The 21,908-nt window shown below is 41.2% G+C and overlaps 2 protein-coding genes across 3 annotated transcripts; one reads left to right on the plus strand and one right to left on the minus strand.

The window, feature by feature from the left end:
• Positions 1-1,257: 1,257 nt before the first annotated feature.
• LOC108442505 (proteasome 20S subunit alpha 7) lies at positions 1,258-9,068 on the plus strand. Its single transcript, XM_017722579.2, has 7 exons — positions 1,258-1,487; positions 3,216-3,342; positions 3,609-3,733; positions 5,422-5,544; positions 6,120-6,239; positions 8,322-8,384; positions 8,654-9,068. Exons 1-7 carry the CDS (start codon positions 1,392-1,394, stop codon positions 8,756-8,758), a joined length of 759 nt encoding a protein of 252 aa, XP_017578068.1. The 5' UTR covers positions 1,258-1,391; the 3' UTR covers positions 8,759-9,068.
• Positions 9,069-9,287: 219 nt separating this feature from the next.
• Positions 9,288-19,908, minus strand: lsm14b (LSM family member 14B). Of its 2 annotated transcripts, XM_017722577.1 has the most exons (9): positions 19,669-19,908; positions 17,918-18,081; positions 17,705-17,840; positions 15,135-15,317; positions 14,190-14,273; positions 13,944-14,105; positions 11,607-11,745; positions 9,978-10,147; positions 9,288-9,424 (listed from the first exon to the last, which is right to left on the minus strand). In XM_017722577.1, the coding sequence occupies exons 1-8, from the start codon at positions 19,787-19,789 to the stop codon at positions 9,982-9,984; spliced, it is 1,155 nt and encodes a 384-aa protein (XP_017578066.1). In that variant the 5' UTR covers positions 19,790-19,908; the 3' UTR covers positions 9,288-9,424; positions 9,978-9,981. The 2 variants fall into 2 exon arrangements, with proteins under 2 accessions (XP_017578066.1, XP_017578067.1); XM_017722578.2 differs by lacking the exons at positions 9,288-9,424; positions 9,978-10,147 and adding an exon at positions 10,917-11,447.
• Between the last annotated feature and the right edge of the window lie 2,000 nt (positions 19,909-21,908).

Raw genomic sequence — 21,908 nt, forward strand, 5'->3', positions numbered from 1 at the left:
AGCCAGCCGGGCTGCGTCCCAAATATCAGTCACGTTTTCCCTACTTTTGGAAAAATGCCGACACTTAATCACTACTTAGGGCGAATAATTCTCGTATATGTCCGTCTTCTGGAGAAGTAATGACACTTATTCATTACTTAGGGCGAATAGTTCTCATATATTACCTACTTTTGGAGAAATAACGACACTTAATCACTACTTAGGGCGAATAATTCTCGTATATGCCCTTCTTCTGGAGAAGTAACGACACTTATTCACTACTTAGGGTGATAGTTCTCATATATTCCCTACTTTTGGAGAAATAACGACACTTATTGACTAATTTGGACAAATACTTGTCACATATTCTCTACTTTTAGAGAAATAATGTTATTTATTTCCTACTTAGGATGAATAATTCTCATGTATTCCCTAAATTGGAGCAATAATTCTGCCTATTTTACTTCAGAAACGTCTATTGTGTTCCCTACGCTCTTAGAATATGACTCTTTAAAGGTTCTTTGGTCCATAACATGGTTCCATACAGAATCATGAACATTCAAAGAACTCATGATTAAGGGTTCTTTCTGTCATAAAATAGTTCTTCAGTCTGATGAAGAAAGTGCTGTAGATGGTTCTATATAGAACCTTTTTGAAAAGCTTGTAATATAACGATAGCCTTTTAAAAAAGGTTCTACATAGAACCGTAACCAACATATTTCCCTATCAGTCTGAATAACGATTTTACCATTTAAATAACCATTTAAGCATGAAATGGTTCTATATAGAACTCATGGTTCTAAACAGAACCGTTTCTTTTACTGATGAACCCCTGAAGGGCCATATTTTTAAGTGTGTTATACTATTTACACCGTAGATAAACTACGTTTGGTCAACGACGCTCACTTTAGAGATCCAATGTTCACTTGTTCCCTATTCCCTTGTTAGGAAAAGAGAAAATAAATAGGGACTAGCCAACTAGCCAAAACGTTTATTTGGACATTAAACTGAAAGAAGTAATATTAATCTATTAATATAATGTCACATAATTTATATATGCTATTAATTTATCCTCACTTTTAAATAAGAAACAGGTATTTGTCACTATTTTTTGTGAGTTTATATAAGTTACCAGTGTACAGACATCTTGTAAGCATAAGCAGTTGACCCTCGTTTTGACGAGTGTTTCATCCAATCACAGCGCAAGAGGTGGGGTTTGCCTGCAGTTGCGTCTAGGTGCCGGAGGGGGGCGCTGAAAAATTTGCTGTTTCATTCAGTCAAATCAGTTTCACTTTTGCTTCTTGCAGTGGACAGTAAACGGTCCTCAGCACTTAAACAGCAACAGCAAATAAACAAAATACATCCTAAAGTCAACAAATCAGAGGAACCAGAGGACAGCAGCAGAGCGGAGAATGAGCTACGACAGAGCCATCACCGTCTTCTCTCCGGACGGACACCTGTTCCAGGTGGAATATGCGCAGGAGGCTGTGAAGAAAGGCTCCACTGCAGTGAGTAGCAAAGAGCCAACAAAGCCGTTTTCCCCCAAAACACGCAGTGATATTACAGCTCCAGTGTTCAGTAAGGATGTGAAAAAATGAATCAGTCTGAAGGTGGAGATTCAGCTGAACTGCAGCTGAATCGATTCTTATTGATGATTGATTGCATCCACCATAACAGTCAGGTTTTGTTTGTGTGGTGAACTGCTTTTCCTGCTTTTAACTTATTTTTATTCCGAATTGTACCAAAATAACCAAATCGAATCATTGCAGTTTGACACACTGAATCATCTCTTCAAGAATCGTCCAATATGATATCTGCTCATATGAAAAATATATGTGGTGTTTTAAAATATATGTGCTTATTACATTTAACTGTGCCATGTTTTCAATATTTAAATGTGTGCCAATACGTGCACATACACTGTATGGTCAAAAGTATATGGACACCCCTCCTATTTATTGAGTTCAGGTGTTTCAGCTACACCCATTGCTAACAGGTGTGTAAAATCAAGCACATAGCCATGCAGTCTCCATAGACAAACACTGGCAATAGAATTGGTTATACTGAAGAGCTCAGTGACTTTAAACATGACACTATCATGGGATGCCACCTTTACTACAAGTAAACTTTTTGCCCAGCTAGAGCTGCCCCAGTCAACTGTAAATGCTATGATTGTGGAGTGGAAGCAACTAGGAGCAACAACTACTTAGCCATGAAGAGCTAGACCACGCAAACTCACAGAGCAGGGCTACCAAGTGCTGAAGCACTTACACGTAGGATGTAAAAATCCTCTTTTGCATCACTCAGTACAGAGTTTTAAACTGTCTCTGGAAGCAACGTTAGCAAACTGCATTTGGGAGCTTCATGAAATGAGTTTCCATGGTTGAGTAGCTGCACACAAGCCTAGGTGCAGTGCCAGCTGGAGTGGTGTGAAGCCTGCTGCCACTGGACTCTGGAACAGTGGAAACATCTTCGCTGCAGTGATGAATCACGCTTCACTACTTGGCTGTCTGATGGATTAATCTGGGTTTGGTAAATACCAGAAGAACACTACCTACAGGAATCCATAGTACAGTAAAGTTTGGTGGAGAAGGGATAATGAGCTGGAGCTATTTTTCAGGGTTTGTGTCCCTTAGTTCCAGCAAAGGGTGATCTTAATGTTACCACGCACAAAGACATTTTAGACAATGAAATACATTCAGCTTTGTGTCAGTTTGAGGAAGAGCCTTTCCGGTTCCAGGATGAATGAGCCCCTCTGCACAAAGTGAACCCCATAAAGACATGGATTGATAAGTTTGGTGTGGAGGAAATCCAGTGGCCTGCACAGAGCCCTGGCCACAACCCCACTGAACACCTTTGGGATGATCTACAATGGAGATTGTGACCCAGTCCCTCTCGTCTAACATCAGTGCCTGACCTCACAAATGCTCTTTTAACTGAATGGACGCAAATTCCCACAGACACACTCCAAAAACTTGTGGAAAACCTCCCAGAAGAGTGGAAGCTGTTACAGCTTCAACTCCACATTAATGCATGTGGTTTTGGAATGGGATGTTCATCAAGCTCATATAGGTATGATGGTCATTTGTCCACATACTTTTGGCTATAAGGTGTATTTACAGAAATATATGGAAATATATTTTCTTTGCCGATGGGTAATCCAGTGGAGTCATGAGTTCAGAGTTTTATGCTTAGTAAATGCTTAGAAGCTGATTGGTTCTCTGACTGACCTACAGGTTGGAGTCAGAGGCAAAAACATTGTTGTCCTCGGGGTTGAGAAGAAATCTGCAGCCATGCTTCAAGATGACAGGACTGTGAGGAAGATCTGCTCTCTGGATGATAATGTTTTCATGGCATTTGCAGGTAGGCAGTCTATTTTGAACCTCCTCTTACAGATAATGGCATACAGTAGAATAGATCAGGCCTCTATAACTGACCTTCAGGGACACTTCATATAGCTTATATTGTTCTGTCCACATGTTACTGCCATATACCATCACTGGCCACTTTATTAGAAACACCTACCTTGCACTTCCACTCACAGGCCACTTTATTAGGAACACCTTCGTCATAGGTCGACTGTATGTTTAGAAGATGCTGGTATAAAGAGTTGTTTTTCTGATGAACAGGTTTGACCGCAGATGCAAGGATACTTATAAACAGAGCGAGGGTGGAGTGTCAGAGCCACAGGCTGACAGTGGAGGATCCTGTAACAATTGAATACATCACACGCTATATAGCAAGCATGAAACAGGTAACATCATCATTAAGGCAGGTACATACCATGGTAATTGTATGGCAGATTGAATATTCAATTTTTTAAAAATTCGGTTGAAAGTTAAAGTGATTCGTACATCATTTTTAAATTTAGTAATAAGTTTTATTTCCCTTCTTGTGCTTGTATATCTTTTCTGCTTGTTTTGTCTGTGTTCTTTCATAGTGAAGTACTTTGAGTTGCATTTTATCCCACTGTGGTTGCCGAACGCGTTGGTACATCAAATTAGGTGTCTCTTTTTACATTACATTACATTACATTTAGCAGACGCTTTTATCAAAAGCGACTTACAAATAATGAGGTACATAGAACAAACATAGTCAGGCCTTAAAGGAGGCCAAGGGGTAATAGCGGGGTAGAGAAGGGAAGGAGGGCAAGTAGGAGATGAGGTTGGTAGTGTTTAGATTGCAAGAGGCGATTAGAGTAAGTGTTCCCTGAAGAGCTCTGTCTTCAGGAGTTTCTTAAAAATAGCGAGGACGCCCCTGCTCTGACAGTGGAAGGTAGCTTGTTCCACCATTGGGGAATCAAGTATGAGAACAGTCTCGATTGCTTTGTGTGAATGTTTGGCAAAACTAAGCGACGTTCATTGGAGGATCGCAGCGGCCGGGCGGTGCTGTAAGCCTTTAGGAGCGAGTGCAGGTAGGAAGGAGCCTGCTCTGTTAACACCTTGTAGGCAATCGTAAGAGTTTTAAATTTGATACAAGCAGCAACCGGTATTAGTATCTTGCTGAATATGAATATGAATATGCTGAATCTGTGGAGTTACCCTTTCTATTCCATCTCATCACGAGATCATCAGTGACTCACATCTAGAGTTAAGAGGCTATAAAGAGGGGCTGAGATCGTCTGCCTCTCACCGTGTGGAACTGGTAGATTTGTGTGTCTGTCAATATTTTGTGTGAAACTGACCAATGGACACTCAAGAAATCACTAAGGACTGACCTTCACGCTGGAAACCCTTCATTCTTCATTCAGTCCAAATAGGAAACACATGTGAAATGGCGTGCAGAGAATTTACAGCTGCTGAAGTTGCTGCAGATGTTTTGGAAAGTAGTGATGAAGATAACATTTATCTACTATTTTATTCATACATTCCACAACATTTGTAGTCCTAAGACATTATAAACCCATTTGAAGCACCAAAACAATTTGTTCATATGAGTAAAGTTAATTTCACAGGCGATAATAAGCCTTTTAAAACTGGATTACTTCAGCTCTAGAGTTAAATTATCTCTTTACTTTTCTGAACATTTTGATGGAAAACTGCGTTTTTTTGAATGGTCTGTTTTGCCTCACAGTGCCCTGCATATTATGCATCCCTCCACCATGAATGGATTTTAAGGTCAACATCTCAAAACTATCATAAAACAGAGTCTCAGACATCAGGCAGTGAATTCATAACCATTTCATGTAGTAATTTTCTGTGAGGAGCTTTTAGAGGTGGACGCCTGGTTCCTATCACCACCACTGTGAACAATTATGACTTCATAAGTTTTTCTAGAATGGAGCATTTCACACCAAACCACTCAGAATAACTCCATTTAAATCTTAACCAGGTATTTTTGCAGGAATCTATGTATAATGAAATCAGTCTCATATAAACTGGGTAAGATTAACTGTCTGTCCTCGTTACTGAGATAAGTCTAAGTCCTGTATATTTTGTGTAGCGTTATACACAGAGTAATGGACGAAGGCCTTTTGGGATTTCCACCCTGATTGTGGGATTTGACTTTGATGGTACGCCCAACCTCTACCAAACTGACCCTTCTGGAACATACCATGCCTGGAAGGTAGGGGAGTTACTTTTATTTATCAAAAACCTCTATCGTAGCTGCTCTTAAACACCTTTTTTTTTTAATTAAAGTTCCCCACCTTAGTCCAAAAGAAGTTGATCAACAGAGACTTTTGGTGTCTCAAGTTTACTTCTTTAGTATTAGCACTTGAGCTATGAGGCTAATGTAGCTAACAAGAACAAAAGCTTATAGTTCATCAAATAGCATGGTGCTACCTTCATGACTAAATCATCAGACATTTGCCTCAGACCATATGGATATGTTCAGTATCTCTAACAGACTTGATTATGTGGTTTCTGAAACTGTATAATACACTTATCTATAAACATGGACTAGAGTACATTACCATAAAGCTAATAACAGTAGCAGCATCCTGAAGCCTGAATTTTGTGCATGTACCTGTTTTGTCCAAACATGCTTTAGCTGACAGGGTAAAACACAAATTGTGTGTCTGTGATTCTCCAAATTATTCATTATACTTTTAAAAGGCAACCGTAAGAATATTAACTACATTAAGTCTTTCAAAAGAAGTTTCTTTGAATTATTAATCTGCTAAACTATGTTGTATGCAGGCTAATGCCATCGGGAGATCAGCGAAAACAGTCCGTGAATTCCTGGAGAAGCATTATAAAGAAGAGGAGATGGAATCTGATGAACTGGTCATAAAATTGGCTGTCCGAGCACTTCTAGAGGTACAAATGGAGAATGTGTAGAGAGAACTTTTGATAATGTCTACACGGTATGTCACACTTGAGGGCACTCCTGAGCATCTCCAAAATGAATGGGTTCTTATGGAGCTTTTGTGCCATAGTTTACAAGCTGTCCATGTAAAGCATACCAACCAGCACTCAGTAGCAGTAATGCAGACTAATCAGCGCTCAGTAGAGTAGCACTCCAAAATCTTTGCTACAACAGTAGTTTTTGGCATAATAGAGGAAATATTAAGGCACTCTGGTACACATACAAACTACCAATTAGCAATACATTACCCACAGTGCTCTCTTTTTGCCTGTTTACAGTTCATGCTGTTACTGTACTGTGGCAATTAACACCACTGCCCTTGACACAATTACATCCTGTTCAACTTAATTTTACAATAATGTGTGCACTTTAACCAAATTGCATTTATTCTTGATAGCCATGCTTGAGCCATCAAATGTATAAAAAGACTTCTTTAAAATGTACTTGACTAATTGATGCATGGTTATTGATGGGGTAAATGTTTCTAAACAGCATTTAACAGATGCCCTCATTCATCGCAACATGGTGTATAAATATACACTGCTCAAAAAAATAAAGGGAACACTCAAATAACACATCCTAGATCTGAATGAATTAAATATTCTCATTGAATACTTTGGTCTGTACAAAGTTTAATGTGCTGACAACAAAATCACAGAAAAAAATCATCAATGGAAATCAAATTTATTAACCAATGGAGGCCTGGATTTGGAGTCACACACAAAATTAAAGTGGAAAAACACACTACAGGCTGATCCACCTTTGATGTAATGTCCTTAAAACAAGTCAAAATGAGGCTCAGTATTGTGTGTGGCCTCCACGTGCCTGTATGACCTCCCTACAACGCCTGTGCATGCTCCTGATGAGGTGGCAGATGGTCTCCTGAGGCATCTCCTCCCAGACCTGTACTAAAGCATCCGCCAAATCCTGGACAGTCTGTGGTGCAATGTGGCGTTGGTGGATGGAGCAAGACATGATGTCCCAGATGTGCTCAATCTGATTCAGGTCTGGGGAACGGGCGGGCCAGTCCATAGCTTCAATGCCTTCATCTTGCAGGAACTGCTGACACACTCCAGCCACATGAGGTCTAGCATTGTCCTGCATTAGGAGGAACCCAGGGCCATCCGCACCAGCATAATGGCAGTCAGGCTACCTCTGGCAAGCACATGAAGGGCTGTGCGGCCCTCCAAAGAAATGCCAGTCCACACCATTACTGACCCACTGCCAAACCAGTCATGCAGAGGGATGTTGCAGGCAGCAGATCGACATTCCTGGTGTTCTCTGGCAAATTCCAAGCATCCTGCACGGTGTTGGGCTGTGAGCACAACCCCCATCTGTGGACGTCGGGCCCTCAAACCATCCTCATGGAGTCGGTTTCTAACCATTTGTGCAGACACATGCACATTTGTGGCCTGCTGGAGGTCATTTTGCAGGGCTCTGGCAGTGCTCCTCCTGTTCCTCCTTGCACAAAGGTAGAGGTAGCGGTCCTGCTGCTGGGTTGTTGCCCTCCTACGGCCTCCTCCACGTCTCCTGGTAGCACCTCCAGCCGCTGACAGACACAGCAAACCTTCTTGCCCCAGCTCGCATTGATGTGCCATCCTGGATGAGCTGCACTACCTGAGCCATTTGTGTGGGTTGTAGAGTCCGTCTCATGCTACCATGAGTGTGAAAGCACCACCAACATTCAAAAGTGACCAAAACAGCCAGAAAGGTACTGAGAAGTGGTCTGTGGTCCCCACCTGCAGAACCACTCCTTTATTGAGTGTGTTTTGCTAATTGCCAATAATTTCCACCTGTTCCATTTACACAACAGCTGTGAAATTGATTGTCAATCATTGTTGCTTCCTAAGTGGACAGTTTGATTTCACAAAAGTTTGATTTAGAGTTATTGTTTCCTTTACTTTTTTGAGCAGTGTATATACATACATACACACACACACACACACACAGTTCCTGTATTGCACTGCAGTCAGGTGGTTATCACCTAAAGATGTGAGCTCACCTCAGTGATGCTTTCATTATTTTTTTTACAGGTGGTGCAGACTGGAGGGAAAAATATTGAACTTGCCACAATGAAGCGTGGTGAAACCATGAAGGTTTGTTTGACTTTGGTTGCATAAGGAAGTCCTCTACTCCCTTGTCAAACTCATCTGTTATCAAAATAAATTGAACAAACCATAGTCTTTTCAGGGGGTTTACACATCTTTAAAAGGCCACAAATGCAGCATCTTACAGAAACTAGTTATTCACAGTGGTGGCAAGGTGAACTAGACATGCCTATTCCCATAATAAAAATGGTAGTGATTAATGAATGACTAATGAATTCTCCTCCCAAAGCGAAGATTAACCTTGTGTATGCTGATAGATTTTGGAGCCAGCTGAAGTAGAAGATATCGTCTCAATCATCGAGAGAGAAAAGGAGGAAGCAGACAAGAAAAAGAAAGCAGCAACATCCACCACCACATCCTAAACAAACCAGAAGAATCTTCCAGAACAGCAGTAAAGGGACCAGCTTCAGGCATGCAAGGATTAACACAAGAAATGCACTCAACTTTATCAGCCGTTTTCCATTTTATTAACAATGGTTCTTTTGTACAAAGTCCCCAGTTAATTCTTAAACAAAAGGAAAACCATCATGGAAAAACAAAAAAGCATTTGTTTTAAACCATTGTTTTGGGGAACACATGCCAAAAGGCTGACATTAGTCAGTCTATTTACATTCAGCAAATCCAGCAATATTTACATCAGAAGGCATAAATAAAGTGTCAATTAAACATCAAGTTAGTGCATTTCAATCTCTGTGCAATCCATTCATATTAAACATGTTCACATTAACCAGTGACATAGCAGCAGTAACACACTAGATACAGCAATAATCTGGAGAGAAACGGGGGGGGGGCAAAATCTTAATAGAACACACTTTAGTGTTGCTCCTGAAAAAAAAAAAAAAAAAAAAAAAAAAACAGATTCAAGCATTTTCTTTAAATACTATAGTTGAATGGTAGCAGAACTCAAAGATCATTAGAAAAGTAAATTGGGAAAGAGGAAAAAGTTATTCCCCAAAAAAAAACAAAAAAAAACAAAACAAAAAACACACAAACAAAACACCACATGGTGGAAAACTGGAGATTCACATCTGAAAGAGAAAGTAAAATACTTGAAGTCTTTGACCCATCAGTGCATCAACTGGTCAGAAAATCCACCATCCAAAAACACTTTCAGATCTTTAATGTAAATGCAGTTCTGTTCACTGACATTTAAATGACTCCAATTTGATCAGATTTGACTAGGTAGTGAATCAGTCTGCACATAAATTGGGCATCTGTTTATATACAATTAAGCCCTGAAAGGACCCACAGGCACATCTTTAATCAAAAGGCTGTTTGGTAAATACATCAGTTGAATAAAAAATTTGCATAGGTCAGCTGGGGAGTGGGGTCCCAATTATTCCTAGTTTTATCCAATTAATTTGACAGACTATTGACAGGTCCTATGTAGATGACAACTCATCTCAGGGAGCAGTAATGCAGCATCTAAATACACCAAATTAAATGTACTCTTGATACATTACTTACACCAAGGTGTGTTAATGTTACATGAAGTAGACTTACTAATCCTTAATCACCCTTGCAGAATTCTCTTTGAAGTTCTTTAATGCTTCAATATGAATTGTGCTTTAAAATACTCACTTGCTCACAGCCTGCCACTTCCCACAGCCTGCGAAGCAGGAAAACGCTGGTTCATCCCTCTGCCCCGTCGTCCGCGGAAGCCACCACGGAAACCACGGCCCCTCAAGAACCGGCCTGGAACTCCAAAAGTCTCCACATTCAGCTTGCGCTCTTCTGCCCAGGTTGTACGTCTGGAGAAAACCCAAGTCATCAAAAAAAAAAAAAAAAAAAAAAAAAAAAAAAAAAAAAAAAAAAAAAAAAAAAAAGCCTCTGACTTCATATTTCTGCTGTATTTTTAATCTATACAACATACTGTTAACAATGGACAGGCTCTGTTCAGGCATCAAAATGGCTTAATTAATGGCAAAATTAGCTTGATGCTACACCAAACACTTGGCATAGTGCTGGGCAGTGTATCAGTACACCATTTTACTGATTAGTGGTATATTTGATCAGGACCCTTTAATTTTGTGCACTTTCCTCATAGTATGCAGTCCCTGACCATTTACATTCAACTTGCTTAAATTCCATAAAAATAAGGAAACTAAACACACCTGACAGGATAATACTGTGACAAAGTAAACAAGAACCATTTTAACTAAATTTAGTTTACTGTGAGTAAATTGAAATCTGCCCCCTGCAGGCCATTTGTACCAGGTTTAATATTGACTACAGGGAACAGATCAAATGTATTGAGCAAGTGTTTCATAATTTCAGAGCTCATGTTTTGACCATTCCATATGCTCATGTGTAAGCATCTATCAATTTGAAAAGTGGCTTTGCGATTTAGAATCTTTAGCAGTTCAATGTAACATGACTGACAGCATGAGGGAGAAGTTCAGGAAAGTCCCTAACTTCTGCAGCACTTATTTTCCATGATTTTCATGACTGTACAAACCTTGTAGATAAGCAAGTCATGTAGTGTGAGAGACCACAAGCCCATTAAAGACTACTGAATACTTCCATAGTTAGAGGCAAGCAAGTGATTTATACATGTAAATTGTATGTTACATGTTAGTGTACAAGCCTTCAATACTTGTTAGCTACATTAGCATCACAGCAAACAAACAGCAAACCAGACACCAACTAGGTCCATGACCTACATATGGGGCAGGGAAAATACATTTGGCCAAACTATCATTGTGGTGTGAAGCAGTCATTGACTGCCTTGTGTGCAGTTGCAGGACACTGACCAGTTGCAAGCACTCTTTCTGGAGACTAATAGTGAACTGAGACCAACACCATCCAGTAGTATCCTCCTTACAAGTATGCCTGTAGTGGGTCATTTCAGAGATGGTTGTACTTCCCTGCTCTTACAAGTGAATTTTAATGTAGTGTGTTCTTGGGCACTTTGCACAGGAAGGAATTCAACCTATCGCATGTGTTTGTGACCGCTTAACTCTGGTTGTGAAATGCGTATTAGCTTGTTGGTAGATCAGTTTTGAATCCATACACTCCTAAGAAGGATGGACAAAGGTTCTTCAGGGGTTCCTAAGTAAAGGAAGTTTTATTTAAAACCAACTTCCACATAGAACTTTAATAGTTTTTGGTGAAACTTCAGATTAATGCTGAAGCCCTCAAATCACATAGTAACAGCAGAGCTGGTCTTGTGTTCAGTACTGTGGCTCAGCAGCTAGAACCTTCTCATACCTTGCCTGGAGCTCCGAGGAGATATTGTCAAAGAAGCTCTTTGCCTTATTGTAGAAACACTTCGGCCCAAACACCTCCTCCACTGCTCCCTCGCTGCTCTGGGTCTCCACTCCAGAGTCCACCTTCTCCTCTTTAGAATCTGTAGCACAATGAAGGGGTAAGAGCAGGACTGTTTGGCAAAGTATAGTGTAGGCCATGTGTGCATGATAGGGTACAATTTGTATTTTATACAAGCCAAAATACCTAGCTGAAAACCTCAAGGCACACCAATAGTTTTATTCATTCAAGTACAACATGAAAAATTAATGTGCCAACAAAAATAAATACTTGGCTTTTGATTGTGGTCAGAAAGTCACATTGATTTGGGTTCTGTGCTTGTGCACAGTCAGTTATCACCCAGATACTGTGCCTGAAAACTCTTAAGATGCAAACATCTGTCCCACATTGGCTGTGTTTACATGCAAAGATTTTTGCCAACCCGATTGAATACAATCGTATTACAGACTCCGACTGAGGTGTTTATGCTCACTCTGCTCAATGATCTGATAAATCTTCGTTTACATGCCCACTACAAGTAATCCGATGCAGAATGACGTTACCATGACAGCGAACATCACGTGAGGTCCCTTCGGTGTGCTTGTGTTTTTTTTAATGGCTTTAAACTGATGTCAGTCACACGCACATAAAGGAAGATGTGCTCTGAGACACAAGCTGGACGTCCGACCCACCGCTGTCTTTTAAAGCTCAGAGTATAAACCTCGTCTCCTCTGCAGACCAGATTCTGCTCCGCCACGTTGAACGGTATAAACCTTTCGCTGTGCCGCGCCGCGTATGCGCAGAACGTTCTTACACCTCCCGATTGGAGTGGAATCTGATTCAGTCGTTTACATGGATATGTTCTTCTATTTAACGGATTAGAGGTTTACCCACCTCGTTCAATCGGATAATTGTATTCCTCAATCGGATTAGTCTATTCCGTTTGAGGTGTTTACAAGGACGTATTCTATTCCGATTGAGCTATTAGTGGGATTAACAGATCTGGCTGCATGTAAATGTGGCTATTGAGACAAACCTCAACGGGATGAGTAACTACATTTCAGGGAAGTATACTGGCCACCACAGCCAACCCTTTAAAACCACATATGCCACACTAAACATTTAAGATCGCTAAGGAGTCAAATTTCTAACAAGTACTACAGTATTAGCATCCATCCATTTTCCAAGCCAATTCTCCGTCAGGGTCACGCAGGGGGTGCTGGAGCCTATCAAAGTAGTCATCGGGCGGAAGGCAGGATACACCCTGGACAGGTAGCCAGTCCATCGCAGGGCAGACAGACAGTCACTCACACCCAGGGGCAATTTAGCATATCCAATTGGCCTGACCACATGTCTGGACTATGGGAGGAAACCTGAGAACCCATAGGAAACCCACACAGACATGGGGAGAACATGCAGACTCCACACAGAGGACCACGGTCACCTGGCCAGGGAACCGAACCCAGGCCCTCCTCGATGAGAGGCGACAGCGCTACCCACCGTGCCACCCAGTATTAGCATCCACCTGCCAATAATACTGTATATCTGACTAGCATGGACAATAATTGGCCAGGACAAGATTAATTTAGCAAAAGTCAGTTCTCAAAACATGGTCAAGTGAAGGAAAAACCCTGATAGAACTTCAAGCCTGCAGTGAGATTGGCGGTGGCAGTAAATCAGTGTAGAGAGTAAAATTGTGAAGGGTGTTCATGAGGACCGTTTAATGTCCGACTTGCATCCTGATCATCTGGAGGGTGGGCTGTTCATTTCATTCCTAAAGCTAAAGACATTTTGGATTAAACTATCAAATTTGACATCAAATTAAGCTAAGCTTCATCTGGGTAACTATTTGCTGCATCAGTCAAAGGTTATTCACATAGCACTTTAAATACCAGGTGTGGTCACAAAGCAGCTTTACAGGGAAAAAACCCAGGTCCAAGCCCCCATGAGTGACCATGGCAACAAAAACTTAGCAAAAGGAAAAAAGAGGAACCAAGAGTCAAAACGGGACCTTTACGGGTGCACACAATTGTCTGTTCCAGTGAAGCTTACGAAGTCAGACTTGTTCACAGTGGTGGTGACAGGAAGCAGACGTCCACTTCTAAAAGCTCCCTCAAAGTTATTACATGAAATAATGGTTCCCACCACCACTAAAGAAACCTGAATCATTTCACACCAAACTTTCATGACAACTATGCATAATTTTACACAGTGGAATTTCCCTTCGAATCACTAAACTTACTGCAGATCCAGTGCAATCAAAGCCACTATATATGACCCATAAACATCTGCATTACCAACCCTTGACACTCAGGTTGTCTTGAAGCTCCTTTGCGAGGTCGTCCTTGTTGAACTGGGCGTTGGCCGTTTCAAAATCGAAGTCCGACTCAAACTGGAGGGTCGTGGGCTTCGCTGTGCCCACAATGATTTGACCACGGTTGCGATTCCTGGACCTGCGACTGGCTGCACAGAAATGGAAGGCACTTGTATAAAAAAAAAAAATTTATAAATAAATTTATCCAAATACATAATGAATAAGGGGAATACCTTGTCTCCTCCTCTGCGGTGGCCTGTTCTTTTCATTATCTTGCCTTTGTCCTTGTACATCACCCTGCTGAGCTGTCGCAACATCTAGAGGGCATAATTGGTCACAGATGCTTTACAGTCCAGAAGGTACACAAAAGAACAGCACAAGCAGCACCAATACCACACGGCAAAGTCTGTTTTACACAGGAGTCACAAGGCTTGCATAGCAAAGTAGTAACGGAAATTAACACCCATAATAGACAGCCGTCACATTTGCCTCCAACTGCTATAAGACATTAAAAGTGCATTAAATGGGTTTCCACTTTCAGTGATGCACTGATCAACTTTATTTTACAGCAAAACTGGTGGATTTTTGGAACTTTAGCCTTTATTGTTAAATAATAAAGTGCAGACTAAATGAACACTAGCACAGTTCAGTTCTTTATCACCCAAACTTCAGTCTTCAATGGACTGAACTGCCATTTAAATTGGCAATTTTAATTCAGTTGCTTATTTAATGCATGATGCAAAGAAAGCTGTGTGGAAAGTAAGAGGCCTTGCCTGCCTCACATTCACCTCTAAACTGCAGCACAGAGCAGCCAAAATAACTGGCTGATTGCAGCATTTTGAGCAAATCTGCCCATTTCAATGCATTCCTAGTAGGACATTAAAAATGGCATGCACATTTGACAAAATGCTATAAATGACCACTGTCTTAAAAAGAGGGGATAAATCAACCTAGTGAAGTAGGGTTTTCAAGTGTTCTTTAGTAATGAACAAACCCTTTGTATGAATATACAGAACAGTTACAGAACTATAAAAGCCACTCTTTAGTAAAGAACCATCTTTAAGAGTACATCTCTTGTGGCTCAAGTGCAAAACTAAAGAAAAGACAGCAACACCTGTCCATGTAAGGTAAGAGGTGTAACTTTCACATATCAGCTGTATAGGCAGAGATGATCTTACTCCCAGATCCACCACTACGCCGTGTCTGAGGGCTCCACCTGCCGGCTCTCTGTGGTCTGCCACCGTCCCGTCCCTGCTGCGCTGCAGGCACACTTTTCTTCGGGGCCGCTTTCTCCACAGGAACTGTCTGGACGGCCTGCTCAACCATCGGGCCTCTTCTTACAGGGCCATGCAGACCCGCACCTGGATTCAGAGGTAGCACACAGGACCAGTTAACATTCATTACCAACAAGCTGCGCCACCTACTTAAATGAGGAATTTCTAACCATCTCTTTCAGAAGTAACTTGCTAGGATATAAAAGTCGGTGGTTTGGTGCCAAGCGCTCTGTTCTAGAGAAACCTACCGAGTCAGACTTGTTCACAGTGGTGGTGACAGGAACCAGGGGCCGTGTTACGGAAACTGTCTTAAGAGCTGACCGGCAAGTTTTTCACAAATCCGTGTTACAGAAGCAAATATTAATTTAAGATCATCTTCAAGTTAGGAAACCTTAACTTCCTAGAGTGAAGTTGACGACTGTCATAGCAGGTTACCTAGCAACCGATTACACGCGCATATCTGAAGCGTCAAGTTAGTTAGCCAGACAGCTAACGTTAGCTAACCTAGTTACCGTTACTAATGTTAAAGCTCAATAAAACTAAAGCGCGGCGTTTCGTCCCGTTTATCAGAGCGTCGCCGCCGAAAATCGGTCTCCCAAAAGCTCTGGCCGAGCACGCTAACGTTATTCTTCCTAATAAACAGACATGTTCAGCTCCGTCGCCTCATTCGCAGTAATTTTATCTGACGAGTTCAACAACATTGCCGTCGTGTTAAGAGGTGGTGATCGTGTCTGGGGGAAGTTAAGGCGCTCTGGAGTTTGTCTTGGTTAAGGAAACATTTAGCATAATTAAGCAGTTTGTGCTTTCTGTAATACTTCTCATCTGGAATTAAGATTATAGACTTAAGAACTGTTCTGTAATGGCTTCCGTCCTAACTCAAGTCTTGACTAAAGCTGCCATGACAAGACAGCAGATAAGATAGGACCTCAGATTTAAGAGTTTTCTGTAACACAGCCAAGCATCCATCTCTAGAAGTAGCCTCAGAAAGTTTACATGAAGTGGTAATGAATGCAGTGATTTTAAGATAACTGCTAAAGAACGACCATTCAGTTTGTTCTCGTTTTTCCATTTTGCTTGGTCCCCAATTTGATTGTTGGTTGTGGTAGTGTTGAAGCGGGTCGTGAAGTAAGGAGGCTCAAGTTAGTGGAGAATCCTGCGGAGGGAAAACTTTAATGCTTCAAGAAAAGCATTAAAAGCATTAAAAGCTGAGTACAATGTTGCATGGGGGTAAAAAATAATTTAAAAGCTACCAAAAGTGATTATTGTACATGGTTCCATGTAGTGGCACCAAAGAGTTCTGTTACTGTTATAAGCTTCAAATCCTGACAAAAGAACCCTTTCTGGTGCTGTAAGCATTCGACTACTCAAAGCATATACAAACTTAATACAAATATACAAAATTAATCTTAAACATTTCACCAAAAGGGCTCTTCTTGAACCATCTTCGAGTCAAAGAAATGAAAAAGTAAAGACTGATGAAGTGGCATTTTGTGAAACTCCACTACAAGTGAGCCACATGGAAAATACTGAGCAGAAAGCCAGAGGGCGCCATCAAACCAACAGTTGCCCACCGTCTTAAATATCTGAAGATGCAGACTTTCATGTCAAAAGTTCACCAAATTTGAATGGACAGTTTCAATTTAGTCAGCTTAGAAGCTTGGGATGCAAATCTTAAACATCTCATAGAAATCATAGCAATCATAGAAAAATTGCTGGTAAATGCTAGAGTGACTGGGCCTTTACACAGGACACAGACTGAACTCTTTGCCAAGCCACCATTTTCCATCTAAAGACAAAGGCTTTGCTTAGACAAATCCCACTATTATCCAATCTGATTCAAGCTAGATTTGTGGATTTCATGCAGCTTCTGACTCCAGCCCAACATTTAGTCATCTAATGTGTAATATGGAAATGCATCGAGAACTACATATGATATGCCCTGCTGAGGGAACACAGCCCAAGCGTGGGCTGCACCAACAAGAATTAAATCAAACTTGCTTTAATCAAGGTGGTGTTATTTTAAAAGTCATGTTGCACCACTTAATTTATACATTAAATCTCCAATTAAAGCCTCAACTTGCTACAACTTTCTAAACAAATTTCTAAACTAGTTTGGAGCAGCACGACGGACAGAGCTCGATTTAGTCTAAACTTGAACGGAAATTCAGAGTTGGTTTTTTTTAAACCTTTGAACAATTCAGTCATCGAGTTGTTAAACAGTCAGCATGGTTTGGTGTGAAATGGTTCAGATCACTACAGTGATGGTCACAGGAACCAGGGGTCACCATGACGAGAGACATTTTATTTACTATACAAAACCACCAGTGAACCTACACGACTATCTTCAACATTCCATAAAAAAAGCGCACATGTTGACTATCAAGTGGTGGAGTTCCCCTTATAAGATTAATCCTTATTGGTGCATCAAAAACCAAACAGAACTGGCCAGTGACCCGCTTTAACCGTTTCCTCACCCAGGCCTAGAGCAGTCGCATACTGCTGGTTGAGCAGAGAGCTGGCAGCAAGCTGGCTATAAGAAGGCATCACGGTTCTGTAGGGACTGTATCCTCCAGGAGGACCGTACGACATGGATGAGCTGCCCACTGAAGACTGGGTGGGAGAAAGGTGGTTATAAGCATTGAGATTAACAGCACAGACAGTCATTCGCACTACATTATAGGTCAAACCTGAACAATCGCAGGATCCTGAGGCAAACCATGGTGCAGCTTTGGAGGCTCACATACAGTGATGTCTTTAATGTCACTTCCTCTGAAGATTATGTAGTCAAAGACTTCATCCCTCGGTGGCACAGGCCGGTCAGTAGGTCGCCCCTCAGTTCCAAAGGACCTCACTGGCCAGAAATAAACCAAAACATGTTTAGTTATGGTCATCAGTTTGGTTTGGTGTGAATGCAGCCCATGTTTGATGTCTGAAGTCTGCTTTTGGACAAGAACTAAGCTGCAGAAAAAGTACCCATTTTGTGAGATCACAAAACCAAGCACATGCACTTCCACCTAGCTGTTTTCATGCTTAAAAAAAGACTAAGGCAGGGCTCTCCAGGACCAGAGCTACTTTTCAGTCTAGTTGCAACCACAATCTGCTCCACCTGCTCCAGCTAATCAACTTGTTCAGAAGCTCCTGGTTGGCTGGATCGGTGTCAGGTAAGGAGGGGCAGCGTTTTAGATGCAGGTTGGAACTAAACTCTGCAGGCTAGTAGATCTCCAGGAGGAAGCAGAGTGAGAGGCCTCGTTATTGGCTCCAAAGTCTTAGTAAATTGAATTTTACACTTAAAATAGGATGGTTCTTAAAGGGCACTTTAGTAAAGACAACAGATCTATAAAGAATCATGAACTTGAACCATATGAATGATTAAAAGGCTCATTCTTTGCATGGTGGAAGAGCTCTTCAGATTGACAGAAACGTGCTGTAGATGGGTCTGTACAGAACTTCTATAGCACCAAAAAGGCTTCTGCTATTGCTACAAGCCAAAGAACCCTTGTTACTATATAAAACCATTTTTGCTAAGAGTGTACACTCATGGCTCTTCAAGGGTTCTTTAGTGAAGACAATATTATAAAACCATTTGAAAGCTTGAAAGGCTTCTGAAATGACTTTAGATGGTTCTAGACAGCACCAGAAGGGTTACTGTTAAAAGCTTTACATCATAATAGAACACATTTGGTGCTATATAAAACCACATACAAGACCAGTTTGAAGAACCATTTCACCATGCAAAGAACCTTTTAAAACAGCTCTATATATACACACACACACACACACACACACACACACACACAGTTCTTTAGAGATGGAATTGTTCTGTTTAGAAACATGTCTACCCTTTAGAAGTTATGAGTCATGGGCTCATTAGTAAAGAAGATGGTTCTACAGAGAACCACAGACATCTAAAGAACCCTTTTGCACAAATAAAGCATGGAGTTTTATGGTTCTATACAGAACCTCTGTGAAAAGCATTCTATGTAGCAATAAAACAGTTCCATTGTTACAAGTCTGACATAACAATATAAGAGTACTTCTGCCACTATACAGAACCCTTCCCAAGAAGGTTCTATATAGAACCATGTACAGCATATTCAATTTACACCATCACCCACTTGTTAACCATGCAAGAAGTTCTTTGAGTGCTCACTTTTTGCATCATTAAAAAGGTTCTTCAGATTGGTGGAAAGTGTGCTGTAGAATGTTCTTATATCATAAGGTCAAACCTGTAACAAAAGAAGAACCCTTTGGTGCTATACAGAACCTTTTCAAAAAGATGCTACCGAACCAGCCACAGCAGATTCTCCAGTCTGAAGAACCCTTGAAGTGCCAGAGAAGTTAGAGAGTAGATGTGATGGTTCTAAACAGAACCATCGCGTTTAAGACTGCAGCGTGTATTCGTGGAGAAAAGAGGGGAAAAGCTCTCAGACGCTCTTACCTTTCGCTAAGGCCACAGTGGAGTTGTCTGTGTCGATAGTGTACAATATTCCCTCATAGCGAATCTGCGCCTTTGAGATGAGGCTGATTTTACTGCCGATGTACGGCGTGCCGGAGCTCATTCTGACTTCAGTGACTCGAACGCAGTTTACCAACGATAAAACCCGCCCAAACGGAGCTTTAACATTCCCTAAACTTCCTAAACTCGCAAGCTAATCTCACATTTTCACCCATACGAGGCCTGTTAAAAGCTCTGCAGAAGCGTGTGGTGGACGCCAGATCATTTATAGGGGACCACCTGGGAGGCCAGGCCACGCCCCCTTCAGGTGCCCACAGCTGCGGCGCATTCTCGCCACCAATCGCAAGGCTGTCTGTTTCAGTGCCATTCATTCATTTATTTATTTATTTATTTATTTGTAGCAGTGAACTTTATTTGCACCTTTAATACATTCACCGTGCAGATTATAGTCCTTCAGTGTGAAAAATCAGCAAAGAAACGAAAAGAGAAGTAAATGAGTAAAATCAACAAATAAATAAGTTGGAACAAATAAAAACAGTGAGGAAGAAACAATAATAAAAAATAGCAACTAATATAATATTGATTAGTTTTTATAGTTATATAAATATTATATTTATTATAATTGCATTTACCCAATAATTAAAATCACCATGAAGTGAAACAAGCAATATTTCGTGGAAAGTAATGTGCCCGTACACAAGTAAAGACAACGATTTATGTATATATTTTTAACAATTTTTTTAGTTTTTGTGTTTTCTTTAAGGACATTTTAATTGTATTAAAGTATAAAAGTATAAAATATTATATATGCATTTACAGCTTTTAGCAGACGCTCTTATCCAGAGCAACTTACAAGAAGTGCTTTGTCAATCTAGAGAAAGTATCTTTGCTAGTTACCAATAGCTTAGAGAAAAAGACAGTCCTGAGCTCAGATACTGCTAGAAACAAAATATCACTGCAGACACCGAGAGAAAAAGGAAGAGAACGCAGAACTCTGTGCCATTCAATGCAATATAATTACAATAAAATACAATACACTACAATACACAGTGCAAAACAATAAAATATATATAAGTGCAGCTTATAATTCAGTGCTCATTTAAGTGCTGTGTAAAGAGATGAGTCTTCAGTCTATGTTTGAAGACAGCAAGAGACTCTGCTGTTCGGACAGGGATGCCAGTACAGAGAACGTTCTCGACGCTTGTCTTCCACACGCCTTGAAGGATGGCGGGTCAAGCCGAGCTGTACTCGAAGCTCGAAGGGCTCGTGGTACAGTTCGAGATTTCACAATTGCCATCAAGTAGGTAGGGGCTGGTCCATTTTTGGCTTTGTAGGCAAGCATTAGGGTTTTAAATCTGATGCGTGCAGCTACAGGAAGCCAGTGAAGGGAGCGCAGCAATGGGGTGACGTGGCTGAACTTGGGCAGATTGAAGATGAGCCATGCTGAATGAGTGAATGAATTCTGAATGAGTTGCAGAGGCTTGATGGTCTGCATGGGAAGACCAGCCAAGAGTGAGTTGCAGTAGTCAAGCCTTGAGATGACAAGAGACTGCACTAGCACCTGGGCGGCCTCTTGGGTGAGGAAGGGTCGGATCATTTGGATGTTGTACAGGAGAAATCTGCATGACCGAGTCAGGTTGACGATATGAGTTGAGAACTATAACTGGCCATCCAGACTCACACCAAGACTTCTTGCCTCTACAGATGGAACAATCAGGGAGTTCTCGAATGAGATGGCAAGATCATGATGAGGACCTGTAGTTGCAGGGATGAATATCAGCTCAATCTTGCTGGGATTGAGCTTCAGGTGGTGAGCTGCCATCCATGTAGAGCTGTCAGACAGGCATGCCGAGATGCGACTGGAAACCTGAGTGTCAGAGGGTGAGAAAGAAAACATTAGTTGAGTGTCATCAGCATAACAGTGATAAGAGAAGCCATGAGAAGATATTATATCACCAAGAGAGCTAGTGTAAAGAGAAAAGAGAAGAGGACCCAGGACCGAGCCTTGTGGGACACCAGTGGAGAGCCTGCATGGAGAGGATGTGAATATATATATGTGTGTGTGTGTGTGTGTGTGTGTGTGTGTGTGTGTGTGTGTGTGTGTGTGTATACACATATGTTGATAGGAATATGTTGGGCACTACCTCGGCTGAATCTTACTGCTCACCATGTGGCCATGGGGGACAAGGATGCAACGCCACTTCCTTCTCTAAAATGCAGGG

The sequence above is a fragment of the Pygocentrus nattereri genome, chromosome 9, assembly GCF_015220715.1.
Source record: "Pygocentrus nattereri isolate fPygNat1 chromosome 9, fPygNat1.pri, whole genome shotgun sequence".
In the NCBI taxonomy this organism is placed as follows: Eukaryota; Metazoa; Chordata; class Actinopteri; order Characiformes; family Serrasalmidae; genus Pygocentrus; species Pygocentrus nattereri.